This window comes from Callithrix jacchus, chromosome 3 (genome assembly GCF_049354715.1).
Source record: "Callithrix jacchus isolate 240 chromosome 3, calJac240_pri, whole genome shotgun sequence".
Classification (NCBI taxonomy): domain Eukaryota; kingdom Metazoa; phylum Chordata; class Mammalia; order Primates; family Cebidae; genus Callithrix; species Callithrix jacchus.
This window is the reverse complement of record NC_133504.1, coordinates 52,303,146-52,328,309: the sequence shown is the minus strand read 5'-3', so window position 1 is coordinate 52,328,309 and position 25,164 is coordinate 52,303,146. Positions and strand designations below refer to the sequence as shown.

The 25,164-nt window shown below is 36.7% G+C and overlaps 1 protein-coding gene across 6 annotated transcripts in view; it reads left to right on the top strand.

The window, feature by feature from the left end:
- Positions 1-25,164, top strand: part of HHIP (hedgehog interacting protein) — a 95,503-nt gene that overhangs the window by 58,168 nt on the left and 12,171 nt on the right. For 5 of the 6 annotated variants that reach the window (XR_013532879.1, XM_008992649.5, XM_008992648.5 and 2 more), the window contains exons 5-11: positions 149-300; positions 701-874; positions 1,786-1,929; positions 5,566-5,687; positions 8,364-8,487; positions 9,425-9,555; positions 11,715-11,796. Coding sequence is in view for 5 of the 6 variants with exons in the window: in XM_008992649.5 (XP_008990897.1) it covers positions 149-300; positions 701-874; positions 1,786-1,929; positions 5,566-5,687; positions 8,364-8,487; positions 9,425-9,555; positions 11,715-11,796 (929 nt within the window). In the remaining variant the exon portion in view is untranslated. Of the gene's footprint in view, positions 1-148; positions 301-700; positions 875-1,785; positions 1,930-5,565; positions 5,688-8,363; positions 8,488-9,424; positions 9,556-11,714; positions 11,797-23,429; positions 23,899-25,164 lie in introns of those variants that run through there. The other variant, XM_017970221.4, reaches the window with a different exon arrangement.

The following is a 25,164-nucleotide window of genomic DNA, read 5'->3' as shown; positions in this document are numbered from 1 at the left end:
TTTCTGTGCAGTAGGCAAGGAAGAAAAGAAAAGAGGTTGGGCAAAGATTATCCAGAAGAAAGAAAGAGACTCTTTTGGGGTTCCAGTTGAAACACAATAAAGAACATAATTAACTTTACAATTCTTTGTGTTTTTCATTTGACTGCAGGGAGGAGATGAAAGAGGACTGCTAAGCCTCGCATTCCATCCCAATTACAAGAAAAATGGAAAGTTGTATGTGTCTTATACCACCAACCAAGAACGGTGGGCTATCGGGCCTCATGACCACATTCTTAGGGTTGTGGAATACACAGTATCCAGGTATCACTAAAAGCCATCGAAGCATAAAAATTTTTATCTTATTTTCTCATAAACTTTTCATAAGCTTTTTTATTTCAAAGTTGCAAATAAATAGCCATAAGGTGGCAATAATTAAATCATTATCTCCATCTTTCTGAAAACTTCATATGTGTCTTTAAGAGAAATTGAGAATGATGGTTTTGACATTTTTCCTCAATTGTCTTTTAACTTAAAGGCTACTTCGGAAACTTGGAAAATAATGTAATTTTTCAGCAATTTCTATTAGCTCCATTTCAAATATATGTTTACTTACTTACTATGTGCCTGGAGTTTGTTTTCCCATTTATGTACTATTTACTTTCTGGCAGACTCACCTTACATATTTTAACAAGCATGGCATTGTTTTCTTCCCACAATGTAGAAAAAATCCCCACCAAGTTGATTTGAGAACAGCCAGAGTCTTTCTTGAAGTCGCAGAACTCCACAGAAAGCATCTGGGAGGACAACTGCTCTTTGGCCCTGATGGCTTTTTGTACATCATTCTTGGTGACGGGATGATTACACTGGATGATATGGAAGAAATGGATGGGTTAAGGTAAAAGGCTGATCACAAATGGGTTCCTCTCAAGGTTGAAATGGTTTAAGTACCAGGAGAAAAGCTCAGCACCAGGGAATTAAGTACCATCTTTGATTGGTCACCTTGGTTAAATACTTAACTTGTGTCGTCAGCATCTGTATTTATGAAATGAAAAGGAATTCACTAACATGCTATGTGATCTTTTGTTTGTCATAAAAAGAATTAGTGTTGTGTAGTTCTTTGCTGCAGGGCTGCCTCTGCTACACAGAGCACAGAGAAGCGGTGGCCCTGTACACCCACACTGCCTCTCAACGCTGCGTAATGGGCTAACATCGCCCAGTGAAGCTCCTTGGGAGATGTAGAATACATAGGTTTAGGCTGACAAAAATTAAGAGAACAGAGTCAAAAAAAGAAAAAAAGCAGTGTACTAGTGATGCCACAGTCCTCAGCCACCATCATGCTGTGTCTTGGTTCAGTCTCTTGTCTGGAATGCCTCGGTTTCGTTTTCCACAATAACAAATTTATTTTATTTTATTATTCATTTATTTATTCAAACAAGGTCTCACTCTGTTGCTCAGGCCAGAATGTAGAGGCACCATCATGGCTCACTGTGGCCTCAAACCCCTGGGCTCACGAGATCCTCCTGGCTGCATGCCACCACATCTGGCTTATTTTTAAATTTTCTGTAGAGATGGGGTTTCGCTATGTTGCCAGGCTGGCCTCAAACTCCTGGCATCAAACAATACTGTCACCTTGGCTTTCCAAAGTGCTGCCATTACAGACATGAGTCCCTGCATCCAGACACTTTAATAATTTTATTTCAAGTAACGAGATGATTCTTTTATCAATAGAGCAACCTCACCATATTTAATATAGATGAAATACAAAATGAAAATGTAAAATACATGTTCTGTCCCCCAACTTCTCAGTGATTTCACAGGCTCAGTGCTACGGCTGGAAGTGGACACAGACATGTGCAGCGTGCCTTATTCCATACCAAGGAGCAACCCACATTTCAACAGCACCAACCAGCCCCCTGAAGTGTTTGCTCACGGGCTCCACGATCCAGGCAGGTGAGAACACAAGTCTGTCTTCTCACTGACTTTAAAGCCAGGGAGGGATCTGGGAGCTGGGAAAACACAGCATAGAGCATCTACCACCATAGAACAGCCCAAAGGTGGTATCTAAGGCCGTGCCTCTAAAGTCACAGCAGGTCGTTACTCAAGTGAGTATTTAGCACTCTGTCTTCTATTACCATGAGAAGCAGATTGAGAAGGCAGATTAGACAAGGAAAAGGACATATTCATAGAGAAAAATTCACTTCAAAATGTGGAGGGGTTATTATCAGATAAACACTGTTGGACTAGTATAATGACCAAGAGTTTAATCTGAACAGTTTAGAGAGATAAACTTTTTGATCTGTCTCCTTAAATCCCACTAAATCTTAAGTTCTTTATATATTACATAGGGGTGAATAATAACTGCCTTGCAATGATTAAATAAAAATCTGTAAGTAAAGTACCAATAGTGTGTCTGACCCCTGGTAGGTTTTTAGTAAATTGCAATTCTTATTCTCATAGCTTCACTTCAAATATGATGCTGCAGTGTTCATTTGCAAGGAGTTGAGCTAAATATTAACTTTTAGTTCACTTTGAAAAAAATTGCAAATATTAAGGACTCCATATTAGCTGTCCGTACTATAGTGAACCAAAATAAAGAAAACCTAAAAAGTATGTAAAATGAGGAATTTGGGGTACATTCTTTTTAAATGCTATGAAGTATAATACAGCGATTCAGTGACGAAAGCTTCATCCAGTCTATGGTCTATTATTCATACGCAGGGATATGTGGCCACATTCATTCATTTACTAGGTAAGTTATTATTACCATTTAATGTTTATTGAGTGTTCACTATGTGCAAGGTGAATATTTCTCAAACCTTTTATTTTTATAATCCCTCATGCCCTTCATCTCCCCTCCATCAAAGCCCAAGTCTACAGTTCATTTCCTTTTTGGCATCTCAGCAGATCTTAAAATCTGTGCGACAGGGAATACTTAAGGTGGGTTCAGGATGTGGAGGAAACTGTCACATTCCATTCCTAGAGCTCAGAACTCACAGATACCACCACAAAGCAACACTTTGAAGTCAGCCAGCCTGAGTCACCACAATCCCACTGGAGCTTTCTCACAACTTTCCTGGGGGTCCTGAACCTCAGTCCGAAAACACGGGATGAGGTGCTTAGAGACCAGACATGTGGCAAGATGCCTGGGCTGCGGAGCCTCCCCACCTCTGGGGGCAGAGGGCTGAAGGAACAGTTGGTGTTTATATTCCACCTCTCTCCATGAGTATTCTAAGCAGAAGACGATTTCATGAAGTAGAAAGAAAACTAACTTAATTATTGGCTAAAAATAAGGCAAACTTTTATGAAGCACTCTACTGCAGGGTGCTGAACTAAGTATCCTGTGTACTTTATCTCCTCTTTGCTTCTCAGCAAAGCTCACCATCAGCCCCGCTTCTCCCACTGCCCTTTCATTAATAGACTAGTTTACAGGACAGCAGTACATGCACAGCAAAATTGAGAAAAGATACAGATATTTTTATATTACCCTTAGCTCCACACATGCATAGCTCCTCCCATTATCATCCCCTATAGAGTGGGACATTTGCCACCATTGATGAACTGACATTGACATGTCATAATCACCTGGAGTCCATGGTTTACATTAGGGTTCACTCTTGGTGTCGTACTTTCTGTAGGTTTAGACAAATGGATAATGACATGCATCCACCATTATAGTGTCACTCAGAGAGTTTCACTGGCAAGACCCTTTTTCACGTAAGAAAGTGAAGGTTACAAGGGTCAAGCAGTTCTTAATGGACCTGGTATTCAGCCAGAGCCATAGCTCAAAGCCCCTAGCATCTCCACCTCTGTGAGGCCTGGGCCGTTTTCCAGATTTGCTGTTTCTTGTTGGAAACAAGGCAAACCTCTTTTTCTCATAGTTTCTCCATCTTCAAAGAAAGGTAATAGGGGAAAATGTTCTCCCCTCTGTGGACTTAGTTCCACCTTAAGACACAGCATGACTCTGTCATGATCCCTGCCAGGCATTGTGTTCTGTGAATCATTGAACTAGAGAGGACAATAGAGGGACTGTTGCCATAGAACAACTAACCCATCTTTGGCAGGTCAGGCTTATGGTTTCCCTATCATGAATGAGATCATCTAGAGCCAAGAGTTTATGTTTTGTTTTTTGTTTTCTTTTTTATAATTGCTACATGACTCTTCTGTCTCTTAAGAACCAGCACCAACTCTCAGTTCTTTTATTTCTTACATTTCTTTAATAGATCCAATGGTCTGAGTTTGTTTTTGAGTAATTGATGTATTTTCTTGGCCTAGAACAGTGATTCTTGATGGGATAATTTAACCCCCGGGGGACATTTGGCAATGTCTGGAAAGATTTTGGGTTTTCACAATTAGGGTGTGTGGGGGGTGAGGGAGAGATGCTGCTGAACTTTAGTGTGTGGAGGCGGGAGATGCTGTGAAGCACCCTGCAGTTGGCAGCACAGGCTCCCCAGACAAAAAGTTACCTGGCTCAAAATGTCAGCAGTGCCAACACTGAGAAACCTAAAAACAAGGCAAGTCTGTTTTCCACACTTTTGAGAACTTCAAAAGTTGTATTATTTAACTTTATTCTTCCCCCTCATGCCCAGTCCCTCGCGATTTAAATATTCTGCAAATCTTGAGCCCCTCTCATATTACTGGCTTTGAACCAGATGATAGGATGATAGTGATGAAGCTGCAAGTGCCACCTCCCCTTACGGAGCTTCCTGTCGGTGGTTTAAGTCACACAGATACTCTGGCCCCCATATAGGGATGGAGAACATGAAATCAGAGTCAGCATAAAATACCTCAGTGTTTGCAGGGACCAGCTTTACTATAGTCCCTGAATTGGAACACATGTTTTACTTTGATAGAACAGCCTAAGTTTTAGAATGCAGCAATTTCATGTAGGAAACCCAAAACTAATATTATAACTAATGTGTTGTATGACACAGAGATGAGTTGATGGTGACTCTGATTTTTTAAAATTTATTTTACTTTAAGTTCTGGGATACATGTGCCGAACGTGCAGGTTTGTTACATAAGTTAACATGTGCCATGGTCGTTTTCTGCACCTATCAACACATTATCTAGGTTTTAAGCCCCACATGCATTAGGTATTTGTCCTAATGCTCTCCCTCCCCTTGGCCCCACCCCCCAAGAGGCCCCAGTGATGTTCCCCTCCCTGTGTCCATGTGTTCTTATTGTTCAACTCCCACTTACGAATGAGAACATGAGGTGTTTGGTTTTCTGTTCCTGGATAGTGACACTGATTCTTATTCGCAGTACTTCACCAGTGTATTATACATGTGATATTCCTTAAGAACAGGCTCACAATTGTTTTAAGACAGTGTGGACACTTATAACAGAAGAAATTATAAGTCATAACAACAGAAATTAAGAAATATATTCCAGAGATTATTAAGCTTCAACCAAGAAAGCAAACACATAGGACTATTTCCTTCAGTGGTTTCTAGACGATCCAAACTAAATTACCCATAAGATCCTCGCCAGTCCACAAAAGTCTCCTTCCTATGTCAGGAGTCTCCAGTCTGAGCTTGGAAAAGATCACGGTGGGAATTAATGTGTATCCCCTCTTTTGTTATGCAGATGTGCCGTGGATCGACATCCCACTGATATAAACATCAATTTAACTATACTTTGTTCAGACTCCAATGGAAAAAACAGATCATCAGCCAGAATCCTACAGATAATAAAGGGGAAAGATTATGGTATGTAGAACATAATTTGCTGATTTTGCTTTAGTTCCAGTTTTGTTTTAGTATATTTAGCCACTGAAGAGAAAAGGATTTCTGAAAAATGAGCATTTGGGAAAGCATAAAAACGCTGGCCTGACAATGATGAGGGAGTAAATTGCTCACTTTTTAAAGCTCCAGTGACTCTTACAAGCCCTGAGAGTTCCATCTGGTTAATTATCACGGGTTGAATGGTTCTCAGTAGGTCCAAAAAATTTAACAGGCCTTCAAATGTTAGCAGCTTATATTTTGCTCATCAGAGAATCAAGAAGAATAACTTCTATTCAATAAGGGAGAGCTTGTCTTAACGTCATACATACAGAGAAAGAACAAATGTTAAAAGTAAGACATTTCTCAATATCCAACACGCCTGTCTCAGTAGTTAGGAAAATTGTAAGTGATTCAGATAAAAATGTAATTTTTTAAAAGAAATGTTTATTTTAGAGAAAACAAAGTAATCAATGTGTAAAAGCAAGTCATGGGAATGGGACAGTTAAGCAGTATTTTTAATAACATGAATACTTGAATATTTAGAGAGAACATGTAAAAATACAAAGTTGGATAATAATAAAGTTCAAAACACTTAGTATTTTTTAATATTTTAGAATTTATTCCTTTTGAAGGAAGCAATATATCAACCATTATTATGATTCAGGAAACACAGTAGATTAAGATTATTAAATTGATTGCTTCTTCTATTTACTCATTCAATACAGATATTTATTTAACACCAGGAATGAAGCAGCTGTGTTAGTTCATGTGGTATTCAGTTATTTTACTTTTTTTTAGGTATTTGTGTGTGTGTGTGTGTGTGTGTGTGTGTACACAGACACATGCATCTTTTAAAAGCCAAACCAAAGAGTAATGTGATTTGCAAAAAAAAAAAAAAAACCTAATGCCTTACTAGCTTGATGAAATTTAGGCTATATTTGCAGATTAGACGAAATTCTACAGTCACATTAATTGAGGTTAAACTAAAATTGGTTACAATATCAACAGCCCTACATCTATGTATTTTTAAAACACATCTACAGTGCTTACTACATGCCAGACCCAGTAGTAAGCACTTTATACTCATTTCCTTTATACTGGCACTATCATTGGCCACATTGTACAAATGAGGAAACAGGCACAGAAAGATTAACTTTCACACAACACAAAGTGGCAGCGTCAGGATTTGAATCTGAGCACCGTAACTCCAGCTTGTGACCTTAGTTATTCAATTATGCTACCTCTCAGTGTGCTCATTATTTAAAATTTCTCTTATCTTTTCTATCTTTTCATAGTCTCATATATATCATAATCACATGGGAGGGAAAGAGGTCATTAAAATTACTCTCTTTCCACAAAAGTTTTTGATAAAAGCTGTTGATAATGACTTCTTTGACATTAAACACACAAAAGGTAATTTTCATATTAATTTTCAAGTGGTTTTAGAGCTTTTCAAGTACAATTAGCATTCATATATTCAAGTATGTAATGGCATGCACAGAAAGATAGAGACACAGGCTAATACACATGTAGCTCAAGAGTTATTGAAATAGACTTTCTTATCCACACAACTCTCTGAACAGAATGTTAAAATATTTCAAATGAAGATATTACTTGACTGAGTTACAATGTTTTCATATATAGAATAAATGCATGTTTAAAGACCTTTTATGTACTATGTTTTATTTTCATTAAAGTGTATGCTTTTAAACATTTTATATATTTTGACAGAGGTCTGTCTCAATTTACTCAATGTATGCAGAAGCATTTCTACACAAAACTTAGTATGTAAAATTTTAAGTTTTTTTTTAAAGTATTTTGGTTCTAAAGTAAATAATCATGAGTCCCAAAATATCCAGATTCTGATTTCATTGAAAACTTGGTATGTCTTGAAAATTACAACAGCAAGCATTTGCAGAGTATTTTCATTTCTCTAAGCTGTACAAGGTCTATTTTCATTAAATATGGAGACTATTTTCACTAAATATCTCCAGCAAGAATCCCTTTGGTATATCATAGAACACATTTCAGAGTTAAATTACTGTAATAATTGTTGCTTGCTGTACATTTCCTTTGACCCAGCAATCCCATTACTGGGTATATACCCAAAGGATTGTAAATCATTCTACTATAAAGGCACCTGCACACGTATATTTATTGCAGCACTGTTCACAATAGCAAAGACTTGGAACCAACCCAAATGCCCACAAATGATAGACTGGATAAAGAAAATGTGGCACATATACACCATGGAATAATATGCAGTCATAAAAAAGAATAAGTTCATGTCCTTTGCAAGGACATGATGAAACTGGAAACCATCATTCTCAGCAAACTAACACAAGAACATAAAACCAAACACTACGTGTTCTCACTCATAAGTGGGAGCTGAACAATGAGAACACGTGGACACAGGGAGAAGAACATCACACGTCAGGGCCTGTTGGTGGGTGGGGAGGGTTGGGGAGGGATAGCATTAGGAGAAATACCTAATGTAGATGACAGGTTGATAGGTGCAGGAAACTACCATGGTTCATGCATACCTATATAACAAACATGCATGTTCTGCACACGTACCCCACAACTTAAAGTATAATTTTAAAAAATTCCTTTTACTTTATGAAAATGTTTCATTTGATCTAATGCTATGTTTCTTTCCAGAAAGTGAGCCATCACTTTTAGAATTCAAGCCATTCAGTAATGGTCCTTTGGTTGGTGGATTTGTATACCGGGGCTGCCAGTCAGAAAGATTGTATGGAAGCTATGTGTTTGGAGATCGTAATGGGTAGGTTACCTGATACTACAATATGATATACCAAATGACATATCCACTAATCACTTGGCAGGCTGCCACAGAATATTCAAATGAGTGTCTCTTTTTGTGGATCAGAGGGGAACACACATAAATATTATTTACTTTTAGTTCCATAGATATAATGGTTTAGTTGAAGAACTTATGAAAAAAGTGCTTCTCAACAGGCTTGATAAATTTCACAAAATAAATTTTAAGGCCACAGAAATCTTCAGATGGACTTTTCATATTATTTACCCTCTTCCCTTCATCCTCAACATAAATTTACAATGATGATAAATAATTTGAAAACTATTATTTTACCTGCTCTATAAATATTTTTTTAATTATGTTGGAAGGATAAAGATTTTTGGTTTTGCCAAATTTTCAGGATTTTAAGCAAGAGAACATAATTTGTCTCTACAAGTAAAAATAATACAAAATTAAATTTTAGTCTCAATTTGCAAGGTCACATTGTAGATAATTGTAAGAAACTCTGTGATGAAATCCAAATTAAGAATTTTGTTTCCCAAGTCACTGGCATTCAGGCATATGGCAGAGCTGATACTCTTGATCGCTACTGGGAACTAGAAAAATGTACTGACCCCATGCTCTTCCCCTGTTCCTCTCTCTGATTAATAGCACAGCATGGAGTCTAGTCCTGGCGAGGAAGTATCATTCTCTGGATGAAGGGGAGGGCTTTTCTCATACTCAGGTACTTTTAGTGCCCCCTCCAAACAAAATACTATTTTAAGTACTTTCCCCGCATATGGGAATTTCACAGTACTCACACACATTATGGGCTATTTTTTCCTTTAGAAGCCAGGTCTATGGCAAAGCGACTGTTATGAATTTTATTTTAAACATTTTATTGACATCTTTAAAGAAAAACATGTTTTCATTGTAGGTTTATGGTATGTTTTTGTTGTAGGAATTTCTTAACTCTCCAGCAAAGTCCTGTGACAAAGCAATGGCAAGAAAAACCACTCTGTCTCGGCACTAGTGGGTCTTGTAGAGGTTACTTTTCCGGACATATCTTGGGATTTGGAGAAGATGAACTAGGTACTGTATAAACTAGATTTGTTAAGATTCATCCTCACTTTTTTCCAAGAGGCTTTGTTCTTCCCTCAAGAATAAATATAGCAATCTTATCCTCTACTTGTTGGGAATGTAATCTACAGTAAAGATGACCTACTCCAGAAATTAAGACGGTCCAGTTACATATTATCTACCAGTAGCTTTTCCCTGAGGGCCTTTATATTTTATTTCCACACTAGAAATACTAAAATACAAGGCAGAAAACTGGGAAGAAGGAAAAGAATTTTTTAGTTCTGAATAGATAATTTTTTAACTGTTTAGTGATATTTTTTATTATATATATCTAATAGAATAGAAATTATGTTATCATGGAACAATATGGTATAACATATAATATACACGTTTATCAAAATGTAGGCAGCTTAACAAGTAAAAAGAAGTTGAAATTGAAACATGATCAGTCAATGAGTAAAAATTTTGCTATCTACTAATTTAAATTACAGAGGTAACTGTAGTTTCATAGTGACTCCCTTTACATAAATAAAATAAATAAAAGTATTGAGAGTCTGGTATTTTGTATTTTTTTAACTATAAAGTCAAGACAGATTTGTTGTGAGGATTAAATGAGGTAAACTATAAAATATTTGATAAAATAAGTATTAATTCTCTCAATTACATTCCTTTGCTTTTTACTTTCATTTTTATTTTTTCTATTGTGCCTATGTTTTTAATACAAACTGTGTAACATCCTTTTCAGAAGTAGAAAAGTAGCAGGGTGAGTTTAGTGCAAAATAATAGAGTGAAAAAGAGAAATATAGACTAAATCAAGGATTATTTCATGACAGAGGACCAAATATAAATTTTAAAACTTATTTAAAGCTGTAATTATAAATACAGCTTCTAATTTTCTATTCTCATGATCAATTCAATACATAGAATTATATGAAAGTAGTGATGAAAAATGGGGTGATTTTTTTTTCTAAAAGAGTACCCCATCTGTTGTATTTCACCATTATGAACACAGCTAACATGAAGAGTTAGAGTTTAGAGAGTTGAGACTGAGCATCAGGGTCTCTTTCTCTCTCTCTCTCTCTCTCCCCAATGTTTATTTTAACATACTGTGGTGTACTTTCATATCTCCTAAAAAGCTAAAGATTAAGAAGTTGCAACCCAATTTCATGTGGCCTCACATTATCAATTAATAGTAACAACCTGATAACCAACACCTATCAGTCTTGCACATAAATAAATCAAGATAAAGCTTGGCCATTCAATATTCATTCTACAAATATTTATTGAGCACCTACTCTGTGCAAAGCTCTGTTCTAGATGCTGGGGATGCAGGAGTGGATAAAGAGACAAAAAGTCTAAACTAGTGTCATGAAATTTATGTTGTAAAGGAGGAGGAAAATGAAAATAATTTTAAAAAATACTGTCTATAAATGGGTAATAAATGCTTTGAAGAAAAATCTAGCAGTGAAGAGGAATTGCTGGGAGTTGGGGAAGGCGCAATTTTAAAGTGCAGTTAGGAAAGGTGATATTTAAGTACATCCTTGAAGGAGAGGAAAAAGATTAATCTAGTAGAGACACAGAAAGATGGAGCCTGTGACAGGAGCCTGGAACAGCAAGAACCTGAAACAGGAGCCTGAGCTGGGAACCTGCCTCCCATGTGTGAAACCACAAGCCAGTGAGGCTAGAGAGGAGTGAACTTGAGGGCAACATGTTGCAGATGAGGTTATAGCAATAAGTGCTTCTGTCAGGACTTGCTTTTGCTCTAAATGAGATAAGAAGATATTGCAGGGCATTGACACAAATGACTGAGATTTAAGTTACATGATCTAACTTCTTTGAAAGAATTGCTGTGGCTGGTACATTGAGAATACACACAGAAGAAGAGTGGCAACAGGGAGCTCGGTTAGAAGGCTGTAGTCATAATCTAAGTGAGAAATAATATCTGCTTGCACTGAGTAGTGGCAGGATATTGCTACTACTAAAGGAGTGACTGGAATCTGGAATTCTGGATGCATTGTGAAGGCAAACTTGTAAGACTCTTGCATAATCTTTAGGCAAGGGATTTGCTTGGTGGATAGGTGGAGGTAGATTTACATATAGAATATCTGCCAGGCAATAGGAAGTAAGGTCCTGTACTGCTGTGAATTTGCATATTGTTGTTTCTTTAACAGGTGAAGTGTACATTTTATCAAGCAGTAAAAGTGTGACCCAGACTCACAATGGAAAACTCTACAAAATTGTAGATCCCAAAAGGTGAGATTTCTTTCTATCCCATTAAGCCAAGTAATTTTCTTCTTTCAGTTATTTTAGTTCATTCAATTAACGACAGAAACGTTACAATGAGCAATCAGCAAAGATGTCCACTTCCGCCATTTCCTTATACTCAGCACTGTCCTGAGAGGATCCTCTTCCCCTGTCTAAGATGACTAATGCCACTATGCAGAGCTTTAAAAGCTCATTCATGTTGTTCTTGCTGCCATCACAGAGCAGCGTTACATTCATGGAATCAGAGTCCTCAGTTAAAAGCCAGGAGGGGCCTGACATGTGAGGCAGTGGCTTAGGCCCTGGTGTTGGAAGCCATAAACCCTCCTTATTGTTAAGAAAATGAGAAACATACTGGCAGACATGACAGTTGCTAAGTATGATTTTTGCTAAGTAAACAGATAAGTTACTTTGGCAGTTCAACATCTGAGCCTCATTTGGAAACTATCTGAAAAGCTCATAGTGCTCATGAAGACTGTAGTGACTAGATAAATAAAAACTTAGGTATGGTTTTGTTATTCGCTTCAGCAAAAGAAAGATTTGAATCTTTTAATCCTTTAAAGAGTATGTTTATCTTGCTCCTGGTCCTTCCCACCCACCCATCACAACATGTATACCTAGGTACTTCAATCATCTTGAATCATTTCTAGTCCATTGTCAATTTCATGGATCAAACCTGAGCTATCAGAAGCTGCTAAAATTATATGTTGTCAAAAAGACATTAGTCATAAATTTAGAAACAACTAACCATAAAAAAACATAAGGATTGTCACAGACACCACTGTTGCTGAACACTAGGAGTTATTACTCTTTAGCCACACCGTGCTGCAAATTTCAGATTCCTTCTACGTTACTTTCATGAGCCCATTTTCAAATTTCAATTTCTGAATTTCAAGTCTCTTTCAAAATAATTAATTCTAATAATCTGAAAAGTTTACTAAGGGCATTTAAAAATATTCTTTGCAAATTGTAAATTTCATAGGCTTTTCTGAGACTTTTGTCCTTTTTCTATACCACAAAATGCTTTTCTGAGGAAAATGTAGTTTTACATCGACTCTTGTGGAACAAAAAGAAGAATCAGTTCTAAACGATCTCTGGGCAGTATCACATATCACAAGTTGATAACATTCCTTTTCCATTTAACAGGATACACTTTCTTTCACAGTAAGAAAAATACCCATCTATATGCTATAGCGATGTTTTTCCTCAAGTGTGAAATTAATGACCTCCATAAGAAAAGTAAAGATATTAATGAAAAAAAATCAGACACTTAGGGGATTGTTGAAGTTGGCAATCTTAAGAATAAAAATCAAAGTAATGTTAATTAACAAAATAGCAGCATTCTAAAGATTCATAATGAGGTGTAGGGATTTCACTCAGATCTGATACAATTAGTTTCAAAACTGTCCTTGTTATTCCATTACACTAAGTTGATATGTTTTTGCAAAGTACCTGGTAGTATCGTAATGGATTCTCTCTCCCCACAAAAATCTTTCTTTCTTCATCTGGATTGTTTAGTCTGTGGCTGAGTTGAGGTGAATTTTACACCTTCAATCTATTATTAGTGTCTAATTACCAAGGTCCCATAAGGGACCTTGGCTTTGTGATCTTAGCTCTCCTCTAGTAGGGTGGTCTCAGAGTGACATACCTGAAGGCCTGACTTCTCATTATGGCGCCTGTTTCTGGTGAGTCATGTCATGTCGGGGGCTTGGGTTAAGATTTGTGTTTGCTTTTCAGGAGGTGGGAGAAGTGGCAGAGTCCCAAAGCATCATCCTTATACACAGACATGAGCATAAATTCCAAAATTAAACTGACTATAAGAAAACAAATGTTTTTATAAACACTTGTTGGGAGCCTCATGCTGTTTTGATTTGGCCATCAACGTTTATTATTATAGTATTCCTTCCTAGATGAGTTGAAGTTCTATATAAGCAGACACTTAAGTATGTGAACAGGATTATTTTGGAAACAAACTAATTATAAGCATAGTAATGTTCAGGATGTCTGTGTTAGAGCAGGATTGTTTTTCTAAAATTTTTGAGGCAGAATTTTAAAAAGTAACCTTATCAACTAAAAAGCAATATATAGACAGGTTTTGTATACCACAAGTCAAACACAAATTAAACTCTTAGGTTAATTATATTCTTGCACTGAAGCCCCCAGACTTGTTAGAATAATGTTTTCAGAATAACTTTCAAACATCAGTTTTGTGGCCCAAGAAGAGAAAAGCAGCAAATTATGAAATTATTATTTTCTGTATTATATGCCATAGAAGTTACACTCTTACCATAAGATTTATGTTTTTTTATTTTTCCCTACATGTGTGCACGTGTGCACACACACACACACACACACACATATACACAGTGAGGGAGTTTAGAATTCATAGAAACTATATATGCAGTATCTCTTAAATCATTTTGGCAAAAACAGATAAGGTTCTAGTATTACCATCTCAGTCTGTAAAGACAATTTGATCTAAGGCTGTAAGTTACGTAATCATTTACATAAGTTTCAAATCAATTACAGTGTGCAGCCGTCTCAGAAAAGGATGGTGAGATACCTTGTTGTAAAAATTAAATGCCATCATTTAGCATGAAAAAAAATAGAAAATGCCTGGAACTCAGAAGTTAACTTAAGGAAAAAAAAAAAAGGAAACAGAAGGAACATTCCAAGGAAACAAAAAGGAATTAAGTTTGCCTTCATGTTAGAACATTGTATACACTTCTGGAATATCTTCGGGGATTGAGCAGTCACATCATATGGGAGAGCAGAATTAGGGTCAAATCAACACCAATCACCCAGTTGGCTCAGCCAACTCACAGGATCCAAAAAGTCTCTAGTACTGAATCCAGCATGCCATAGGCTGGGGGCTCCTACAGCTAGCACCTCTGGAAAACAGACTTAGGTGAACCGACACGAAATCTTGGCAATAATTTTACTTGCACTTAGTAGTGCCATCTGAAACTAGTCAAAACTGGGAGCAAGTCTAACTGGGTAAGACAGGGAGTGGATTGATTTGGTCTCTAAATCTTCCTTAGTGTAACACCCAGCACAGATTATTTCACCATACTGTGCCCCTTTGTCCATCAAATAATATATAGGTGATATTTCTGTCCCTGCTGCATTTTACAGAGGGCTGTGAAGCTGATTAAAATATTTTAAACATGTTACATTCTTTAGTAATTTTTGTATGTTTATTCTAGGCATTCCAGGATTATTTTTAGGTGATCTCTCAACTTTTAAGGTTCCTTTAGTTCCATAATTGGAATACAGACCTTCATGGAGCTTCTAAGAACTCCTAATACGGCCATGCGCAGTGGCTCATGACTATAATCCCAGCACTTTGGGAGGCCAAAACGGGTGAATCACTTGAGGGTCAGGCATTTGAGACCAGCCTGGCCAAAAGAAGTGAAACCCTGTATCCACTAAAAATACAAAAATTAGCTGGGTGTGGTGTGACTGCCTGTAATCCCAGCTACTTGGGAGGCTGGGCAGGTGAATCACTTGAACCAGGGAGGCAGAAATTGCAGTGAGCCAAGATCACACTATTGCACTCCAGCCTGGACAACAGAGTGAGACTCTGTCTAAAAAAAAAAAAAAAAAAAAAAAAAAACTTTCAACACGTAGTTTTCAAATGTCCAAATTACACCTTGGATGCTCTCTCTTTGCTAAATCCTTTCAAAATTACATAAATGTTCCTGGGGGTGGAAATAAAAGAATTCTCACAGTTATGTAACTTCCAAGATTTATTTTTATAGAACACAATTTTTTTCATAGTATTGACAAATATTCTTTAATTTTTGTTTTAAATGAACTTAAGCCAAATGACTTTTTTGTTTTGAAATGTTTCCAGGTTTTATTTCTCCAGGAATTTGTAAAGGAAAATTATTCTCCATTATGTTGATTTAATTTACTATGTACTCACTCTTGCTATATTTTAACATACCGTTTATCTGTTACCCAACCAAGTCACACAGACCATTCCCTTAAGACTAAATTAACAATGCAAACGCCAGGCTCGAGAGGTCATTTTACAGAAACATTGTATCCCCAAACTCCTCTGTGACCAATATCCAAAACTGCCCCTCGTACCTCTTCCTCCTATGGCCCCCTTGCTGTCCCTTGTTTATTGTTTTCTTAATATCTTCATCCTACTTCTCATTACACTGGATGCTAAAGAGTGCTTTTTTCAAAAAAAAAATCACTTTATAAGAGGAAATCAGTTCTGTTTATCCTTCACATATGTCTCAGGGAGCCAGCAGGCAGCTCTGCCATCCTAAAGAAAGTCATACATAATAGAGCAGCTTTAGCCCAATAAGCCAGTCTAGTCCCAATTCATCAGTCAAAGTTTTATGCAAGTGGCCCCCCTAAGTTGATAAATTCCCACAGTGCCTGTTGACCCAGCTGCCAAGTCCTCTTGCAGCAGGTGGTGTTTTCATGGCCACCCTGACAGTAATACAAACTGTTTAGCAGCTCCATTGACCTTTCAGCTATTAACAGGGATACAGGCTCCACTAGGGACTAGTTTTCAAACATGACAGAATTTCTTAACACTAGAGGTCATGAACAAGTATATGCCCTATAAAAGTCCATTCAGCATGGTGGATTTGAAGTCTAAGAGACAAGGAAACATTTTCCACATTTCTGCTATTATCATTCTATGTATCCAGTAACCAAAGATGGATATACACTTATCTGACTGATGATATTTTATTCTCAGTGTACTAGATGTCCTGTTGTGGTGCACAATACCTTTTCAACTAACAAATCCCTCCTAAGCTGCCATATAGCGTCTGAAATTGTAGAGATATATTACAACAGAATTGGGCAAGATCAAAGTCAAAACTTCTAATGAATGGATGAGCATGCATACATAATAGGCGGTAGCAGCCTGAGCATAACTAAAATTTTATTCATACTTTAGCAAAATTTGCATACACGTACATGAGTACAGACACACTTAAACATACGGGTAACACATGCAATGTTATGTAGAACCATTCACCTATTTCAAAATAAATAGAAACTATTATATAATAATTTACTAAAAAACCTTTGTGTGACCGTGTTATTTTGAAGTGCTTATGTCTTATTTTTAAAAACCATCATATGCTTTTATTCCCAATGCTGACAAATATGTATTTATAAAATGCAAAACTACTTCTGTTTCTCTCCTTGTTGAAATCCTTCACTGGTCTCTCACAACTATTAAAGATGACTCTAAAAGCTTGATTTTCCCCAACTTTAAGGTATAATTGACAAATAAGAATCACATATATTTACAGTGTACAACATGATGTTTTGATAAATGTTGTGAAATGACTCAATCAAGTTAACTAACATAGCCATCACCTTACATACTTATCATTATTTATGGTGAGAATATGTATTAGTCTTCTTGTATGTATCTGTATATATCCTATTTTCTGGAAATGTGACATATGAGCCCAACATTCAAAGGAATTTCCTGTTTTATACTAAGTAGTCACTCAAGCTATCAATTTTGAATCTTAGAATACCATCCCCTTTAGTAATTGGACAGACTGCTATAAAAACTTGACTGAACTGCCACTTCAAATTGGCATTCATTTAAAAAATATATAAAATGGAGAATGTGAATGATGAAGAATATATTCTTCAAAGTGATACTTATATATTGAGTCAAAAACTCTTAAAAGAATTTTTTTTTTCTTAACATGGCCACCATCATTACTATACCTGCCACTGTCTCTTCTAGGGCAATGCTAGAAGTCTGATATTAGTACTTTTGAATGTCTGATACTTTTATTGGAAGGTAGTATATCTTCAGATATTGCAGTACCTTAGATAAAGGCAGATTTAATGTTGCATTAGATATGTCTAAAACAGGCATGCAAATTTTTTGAAAAATGTTTTCTGGAGGAAGATGTAACTTATAAAGAAAAAACTGCATCTTCACATCATTTTTTTACTAATTCATTTTGGTTGAGTTAAAAAATTTGTCATTTAAGTGACTTATTTTTGTCAGCTGTGACAAATAAAAACATTGAAATTTGGAAATACATCAGGCTAGTCATCTTCAAAGAGAATTTGAACTGACATTTCTGTGCTCTTTTATAGGAAAGAAACTTGTCTTAAGTTTCTTTTTTCCTTTAAAGCATTTAGTGAGACTTAAATTTCTACCTTCCTATGATATGAAATTAAAACGCTGGTAGATATATTGCTTTATGACTGGGGAAAGGGAGTTAATAATTTATTTTTTGATGATTTCTAAAAGAGAAATACTACATTCTTTAAGTCTTTTGGATTATGTTGTAATACAAGTGTTATATAGTGAGTGTATGTGTGTGTGTGTGGTATGTGTGTGTGTTTGAGACGGAGTTTTGTTTTTGTTGCCCAGGCCAGAGTGCAATGCCACGATCTTGGCTCATTGCAACCTCTGCCTCCCGGGTTCAAGAGATTCTCCTGCCTCAGCCTCCCGAGTAGCTGGGATTACAAGTGCACGCCACCCACACCTGGTTAATATTTGTATTTTTTGTAGAGATGGGTTTTCACCAGCTGGCCAGGCTGGTCTCAAACTCCTGACCTCAGGTGATCCACCTGCGTTGGCCTCACAAAGTGCTGAGATCACAGGCATGAGCCACCATGCCCAGCCTATTTATTCTATTTGTTAATATTAGTTGCCATTCCCCTGAGCTATTTTCATCAAAATAAAAATAGATAAAATCAGAAAAAAATTCTCTGGTTATATTAAGTTACATAAGCAATACTTGGTTTCTAACATTTTTATCAATTACGGTTTATGAATTAAGTATTTAAGTTAAAAACTTGATTTTGGACATGAAATTCTGAACAGAATATATTTCCTTCTTTATATTAGGAAGCAATGGCATTGGCTTTTTTAAAATCATACCCTAACTAATTAGTTTTATTTTTGTGTCATATCAGAGTAAGTAAAGATATAATCCAAGAGTCCTGATTTTATTATTCCTGATGTCATTAGAAGCATTTTTTGTATGTCTCCTATGTTCAAGATATTGTATTTGCATTATGTGCTATGGAGGGAGAAAATAAATGAGAAATTGGTCCCATCCCCTAAGAAGTTTATTTTTACTTTAAATCAGGAGATTGCATACATTATTAAAATATAAAAAATATCATTTGAGATAAAATGCTTTGGAACAAAAATACTATACCATAACACGGTACATCATAAGTTGCTAAATGAATGATTCAGAAATTATTGATGCAGGTAAAACTCACCATGATTCAGCTTCCCATTCAAATCTGTTCTGCTACATTGTGAATTTCTTTAACACTAATAAGCTCATATACAAAAAAGAATATCAGCATAATATGAAAGCTACGTAGCTTTTCAAGCAAGATGTAACCAGAATTATAAGGAAAGGAGCATACCCTCAGCCTAGCTGTTGCACAGGCAGAAAGAGCCTTCTCAGCTGAGCTGTCAATGAAAAATAAATGTCTACACTGGGTTTCCCTCCTCCAAGAGTCACCCCAAAGCCTTGCATGGCTCTCTTCAGGGTACACATCGTCTTTTCAGAGTTCCACTTCCATCATCATTTCATTTTGTGTGTTTCTAGTTTCTTGAAGCAACCTCCAGCTACTTCGAAGCTGTTCACTTGGTTGCTCAAACTTTCTTCCAAGATAACCAACTTTTGTATTCACCACTGCTTTAGTTACATAGCTGCACAGATCTTGAGGGGTCTGCCCTAAACCAATTCTTCCCATAAGCCCTTGTCTTAGTCAGCTTAGGTTGCTATAACAAAAAATACCTAGGTGGCTTAAACAACAGCCATCTACTTGTGATGGTACTGAAGGAAATCCAAGAGCAGGGTGCCAGCATGGTTGGATTCTTGGTAAAGGCTCTGTTTCTGGTTTGCCCATTGCCACCCTCTCACTGTATCCTAACATGGTAGAGAAAGAGACTATTTCTGAAGAGATTATTAGTCACAAAGAAGACAGCCAATGCCAAGCCCCACTTGTTTTCAGCACATTTCAGAACAGAGAAATTTCTAGACACCATGTAAAAATAAGATAGAACATTAGCTTTATCAACCCTAAACTTGAATTTTAGAAATATGTAGTATGAATTAAAAATTTGAATATAATTCATAAAGTACATAAGTTCAGAGTAATCCTTGAATTTAAAGGTTTGTTTTCTCTTTGTTCTAATATCAGGGTTTTTTTTTAATTGTACTATAGCTTCTGGATCTATTGCACAAGATCTACATGTGCAGATCTTACAGGATTGTTGCATAGGTACACACATGGCAAGGTGGTTTGCTGCCTCCATCTCCCCGTCACCTATATCTGGCATTTCTCCCCATGTTATCCCTCCCCAACCCCCGCCCCGTAACCTCTGTTTTTTTTGTTGTTGTTTGTTTGCTTTGTTTTGTTTTGAGATCAGTCTTGCTCTGTTGCCCAGGCTGGAGTACTATAGTGCCATCTTGGCTCACTACAGCCTCTGCTTCCTGGGTTCAAGAGAGTCTCCTGCCTTAGCCTCCTGAATAGCTGGGATTACAGGCATGAGCCACCACACCCAGCTAAATTTTTTTTGTATTTTTAGTAGAGACGGGGTTTTACCATGTTGGTCAGGTTGGTCTTGAACTGCTGACCTTGTGATACACTCATCTTAGCCTCCCAAAGTGCTGGGATTACAGGTGTGAGCCACCACGCCCAGCCCAGAGTTATTTAAGAATACATGAAACAGATATTTCTGCAGCCTATATGCTATAATGTCAGGGAAGGTATTCCTTAAAAATAAAATGAAAGCAGTAACTCTTAAAACATTTAATTCCTTGCTGTACTTCAAATAGTACTAGAAAGATACCATTAGGAAATGCATGTTGCTGTCTCTACTGCCATGAAGTCCCAATGAGATCAATATTACATGGTTACACAGGAATAGATTCCATTGGCTACACTATGGAATATGATTTTATTATAAATATATGATTCCTCAGCTAAATTGTTTGTATAATGCATTTTGTTTATTTGTTTGTTTTGTTTTGTTTGAGACGGAGTCTCACTCTTTCACCCAGGCTAGAGTGCAGTGGGGTGATCTCGGCTCACTGCAACCTCCCTTTCCCAGGGTTCAAGCAATTCTCCTGCCTCAGTCTCCTGAATAGCTGGGATTAAGGCACAAGCCACCACGCCCAGCTAATTTTTGTATTTTTAGTAGATACGGGGTTTCAGCATGGTGGTCAGGCTCCTCTCAAACTCCTGACCTCGTGATCCGCCCTCCTCGGCCTCCCAAAGTGCTGGGATTACAGGCGTGAGCCATGTCGCCCGGCCGCATTGTTGTTTTTAAAGCCGCTACAAAATGGCTATATGTGGTCTCAAAACATGCAGTAAATTCTTCAGAATACAGCATTCTACTCCTTATAAGTAAACTGACACTGAAGTAAGAAACACTGATATGACCAGGAAAAATCCAGTGAACAGTCAGATTAAAGACAATTATGAAGAGGAGAAATATCAGTTTGTGTACTGCCTTTGAGAAAGGCATTACAATTATTAATACACAGATGACACATACTAGCACTTAGTCCTATGCCTAAAGCTCTACAGATGGGAGACAGTAAAAATTCATCCCATCATGAGAAATTTTTTACTTCCTTACCCTTTTTTAGGTAAAAGTGATAAATATTGGCTTAAAAATGATGAATGGTCAAGGATATCACTGTGTATCGAGTTGGTTACAGCGTGAGAAAATTCATTAAACCATAGAATCTGCTGTGGCATTCGAAGACTGCCTCCTTGTTCAGGGCACAGACTCCACCCAGTTGGAAGATTTCAGAGCATTCTGTACTTGGAAGCGCCTGAACACACTAATTACTGGCCACATTAATTCCTCCTGGCTGGGAAATGGTCCTAATTTAGAAACAGGCCTCACAAACTGGGATATGAATGCGAGTCACCTGGCCATCTTGTTAAAGATTCAAAATCAGTAGATCTGGGATTCTGCATTCTGTGGAATGAGGATTTTGACTTGTCAATTTTTCCTAACTCATAAGTATGAAAAAAACATGGAAGATAAATAGTTCTTTAAATGTTAGAGTTGCAAGGGTGCTCTTTTCCATGTATCCCAACATGTATGTGGATAAGGAATTAAGACAGCTCTTACATCACCTTCCACCCTTAAACATATAGCTGTCTAAGAGAGAGGCTACTAAAACCTCCATCAGAATTTCATACATAAGTATCACTCCTGATCTGTATATCTTGTTTAACAATGAAATGAATTCAAAATCTAGACACCTCACAAAAATCTCCTTTAATGAGCTCCTTTCCTTTTGTGAGACAAAATAGATTTCTGCATTGCTCATGTGGAAGTAGTTACTCTTGCTCAGACAGGATTTATCCTTGTACCTCCAAACAGAATCAAAGGATTTCCTGTGTATTGATTTATTTGTTCATCCATTAAATTAAATATCATGAAATGAAAACCATTCATAATACCATTACCCAAAGACTTTCACTGTTGGTCTTAGCTATTCAGAGAGAGTCATCACCTACGTGTGTTATAAATCACTTATGCTTCTCAACTTCTCCTTTGTTTTCAAAAAAGTATCCAAATCTTTATACTACTACACAAAGCAAGCCAAAGTTGGTTTCTAAGAAAATATTTTAAATTTCTGAAAACAGTGCTTTATACATTAAAGAATGTTGGACAGTTTTTTGCACTAGAGTTTTAGTGTTTCATTATTTGTCATGTGTGAAGGGACTAGGAAATATGTTTTTCTGATTTAAATTAAGTTCAAGGGCTATGGGGATAGCTGTCAACGAACAGGCTAGAAATATTCTTTTTTAGAAGCCTAAACACCCTCTGGGGTACATTTTCTGTTCTGAAAGTTACTTCAAACTTCATTTAATAGAGTGCCAAAAGTTTAAAGAGTTAATGTTTAAAAGAAGAATGAGACAATTTAAATTCTTATTAGATCATACATTAAAGCACCCAATTTTCCAGTCTAATAAAAATAAATATGAAAATGGGTTAATGCACCACAGAAATATACCCTAAAGTTTTGTTTATATCCTATCTAGGTGTGTATATGTAGTACTTAAGTATATGTAAGATGGTCTATTTCAACATGACAATAATAAGCAAGTTTAAAGGTACTATTTATTCCCTTTTTGTAAGCCTCCATGTAAAGGAGCCCTGTTCTTTTCTGTAAAAGGGATAATGTCACCATTACAAAGAGTTATTGCAGGGGAATGATTAGAATAACGAAAAATCTTTGTCAGACGCTACGAAATATTAGAAAATTGAATTTTAATGCGTTGCCTTAATGCCCATCTGGAAAAGAAGACAATCCTATCTCTTTATCTCATGTTGACCATGACTTGCTTAGCCTTCTGTTCATTTACTATGGTTGTAGTTAGCATAAAAATACGTCTTTCAGAATGAATTTAACTGTACCTTGGGGAAAACTTTAAGACAAGTTTATTTAGTCAATAGAGAGAAATGCAGTAAATGTTTGTGTTTATGATATGAAGGTATAGCAATTAGATTTTAAGGATATCCCTTCCCTGAATGGCCCATATTTCCCTCATATCTTTACCCAACACAAACACCCTTTTAAAATTCCATATTCTTATTAATTTCATTCATTCAACAGATTTTTATCAACCATTTTCCATGTGCAACACATCCATCTAGGTCCTGGGAAACCACAAGAGATGAGAGGAAATACTCGTCCTCATGGAGTTCATATTTCAGAGAGTACATTTGAGAAGGTTACTATTAAATTCAATTTATTTATTTTGAGTTAGAGTTTCACTCTGGTCGCCCAGGCTGGAGTGCAATGACATGATCTCAGCTCACTGCAACCTCTGCCTCCTGGTTCAAGTGATTCTCCTGCCTCAGCCTCCTGAGCAGCTGGGACTACAGGCACCTACCACAACACCCCGCTAATTTTTGAATTTGTAGTAGAGATGGGATTTCACCATGTTGGCCAGGCTGGTCTCGAACTCCTGAACTCACATGGTCCACCTGTCTTGGCCTCCCCAAATGCTGAGATTACAGGCATGAGCCATCATACCTGACTTAATTTAATTTAATAAACTTCTATTGATTGCCTATACAGTATTTTCCTAGTTCCTATGAATATGAGTAGTTGAAAAGATAAAATACATGGTCGCATAAATGTCATCTCTCTATAACATCTCTTAAACTAGTTGCCTCCTCGTGTATTTCTATGATACTTCATGTACACCTGTGTCATAGCAAAATCACAGTTCATTATACTTTTGTGTATGCACGTTTGTCTTTCCCTCAGTAGTCTGTGAGGCTCAGGACCCTGTAGTATTTATGTCTTATTCCCCTGAAAAGCGCAGTACTTATCCGAGTAAGTGATTCGACATGAAGAAGATTGAATATGTAGCTTCTGCTCTCAGAAAACCTTCAGTGAAGAAAGAAAAAAAGAGAGAGAGAGATAAATAGCCTATTCCTGAAGAGAAACAAAGCCCTATAAGAGACACTCAATCTTTTATGTAAATGTTCATATTAAGGGAGCCCAGATAGAGTAAGAGTTTAAAAGAGAGAGGATTGGTTTAATATAATAAATACAGAATGTTTTCTGTCACTGTATAGACCAAAAAAAGATAATTTCTCCTGGTATTTAAATAAAAGTTGAGAGGATTACAATGTTTGTATATGACAGCCAAACAGTCTTATATAAATTAAACAGGCCCAGATGTGAAATAATTACTACATCCATGGGTAGGCAAGAATTTACCAAATCTTAGTCAAAAAAAAAACAAAAAACAATTTAGAATCCTCTTCCTAATCTGGGTTTCCATATTTTTGAATGTTTGGTGAAAAATAGTCAAAGCAGCCAATTGGAGTATCAGCAGGGAAACAGGTCAGACACTCTCCCCTAAAGAATTGCCCTTCAGCATCGAATTTCTATTCATCATGTCCTCATTCCTTTTCCGAGTGTCCATGAATCAGTGTTCCTATATTTTGCCTCAAACAGGCAACATTTTCTAGTTGTTGTTTAACTAAGTTGACCTATATTCATGACCTAAATGATGCCATCTCTTTAGATTCACCTCTTCAGGCATAAACCATCTCATAGGGTAGTAAGTGAGGGTAGGTACCTGCATATTTTGCATTGCCTATAGCATGTAATATATTTTTGACATACCCTATTTCTGAGTCTCTTTTCTTGAATGAGTCAGAAAGTGGGTGAGCAAGTGAGTAAGGAATAAAAGTTAGATGCACAGAATTCTACAATTTCAATTAGCATATTTGTTTACTGAATGCCACTTAGTAAATGATCATGGCTACTGAAAAACTGCTCTTCTGGTGGTCAGAAATGCCACCATTGTCTCACAAACAAAATAAAAATT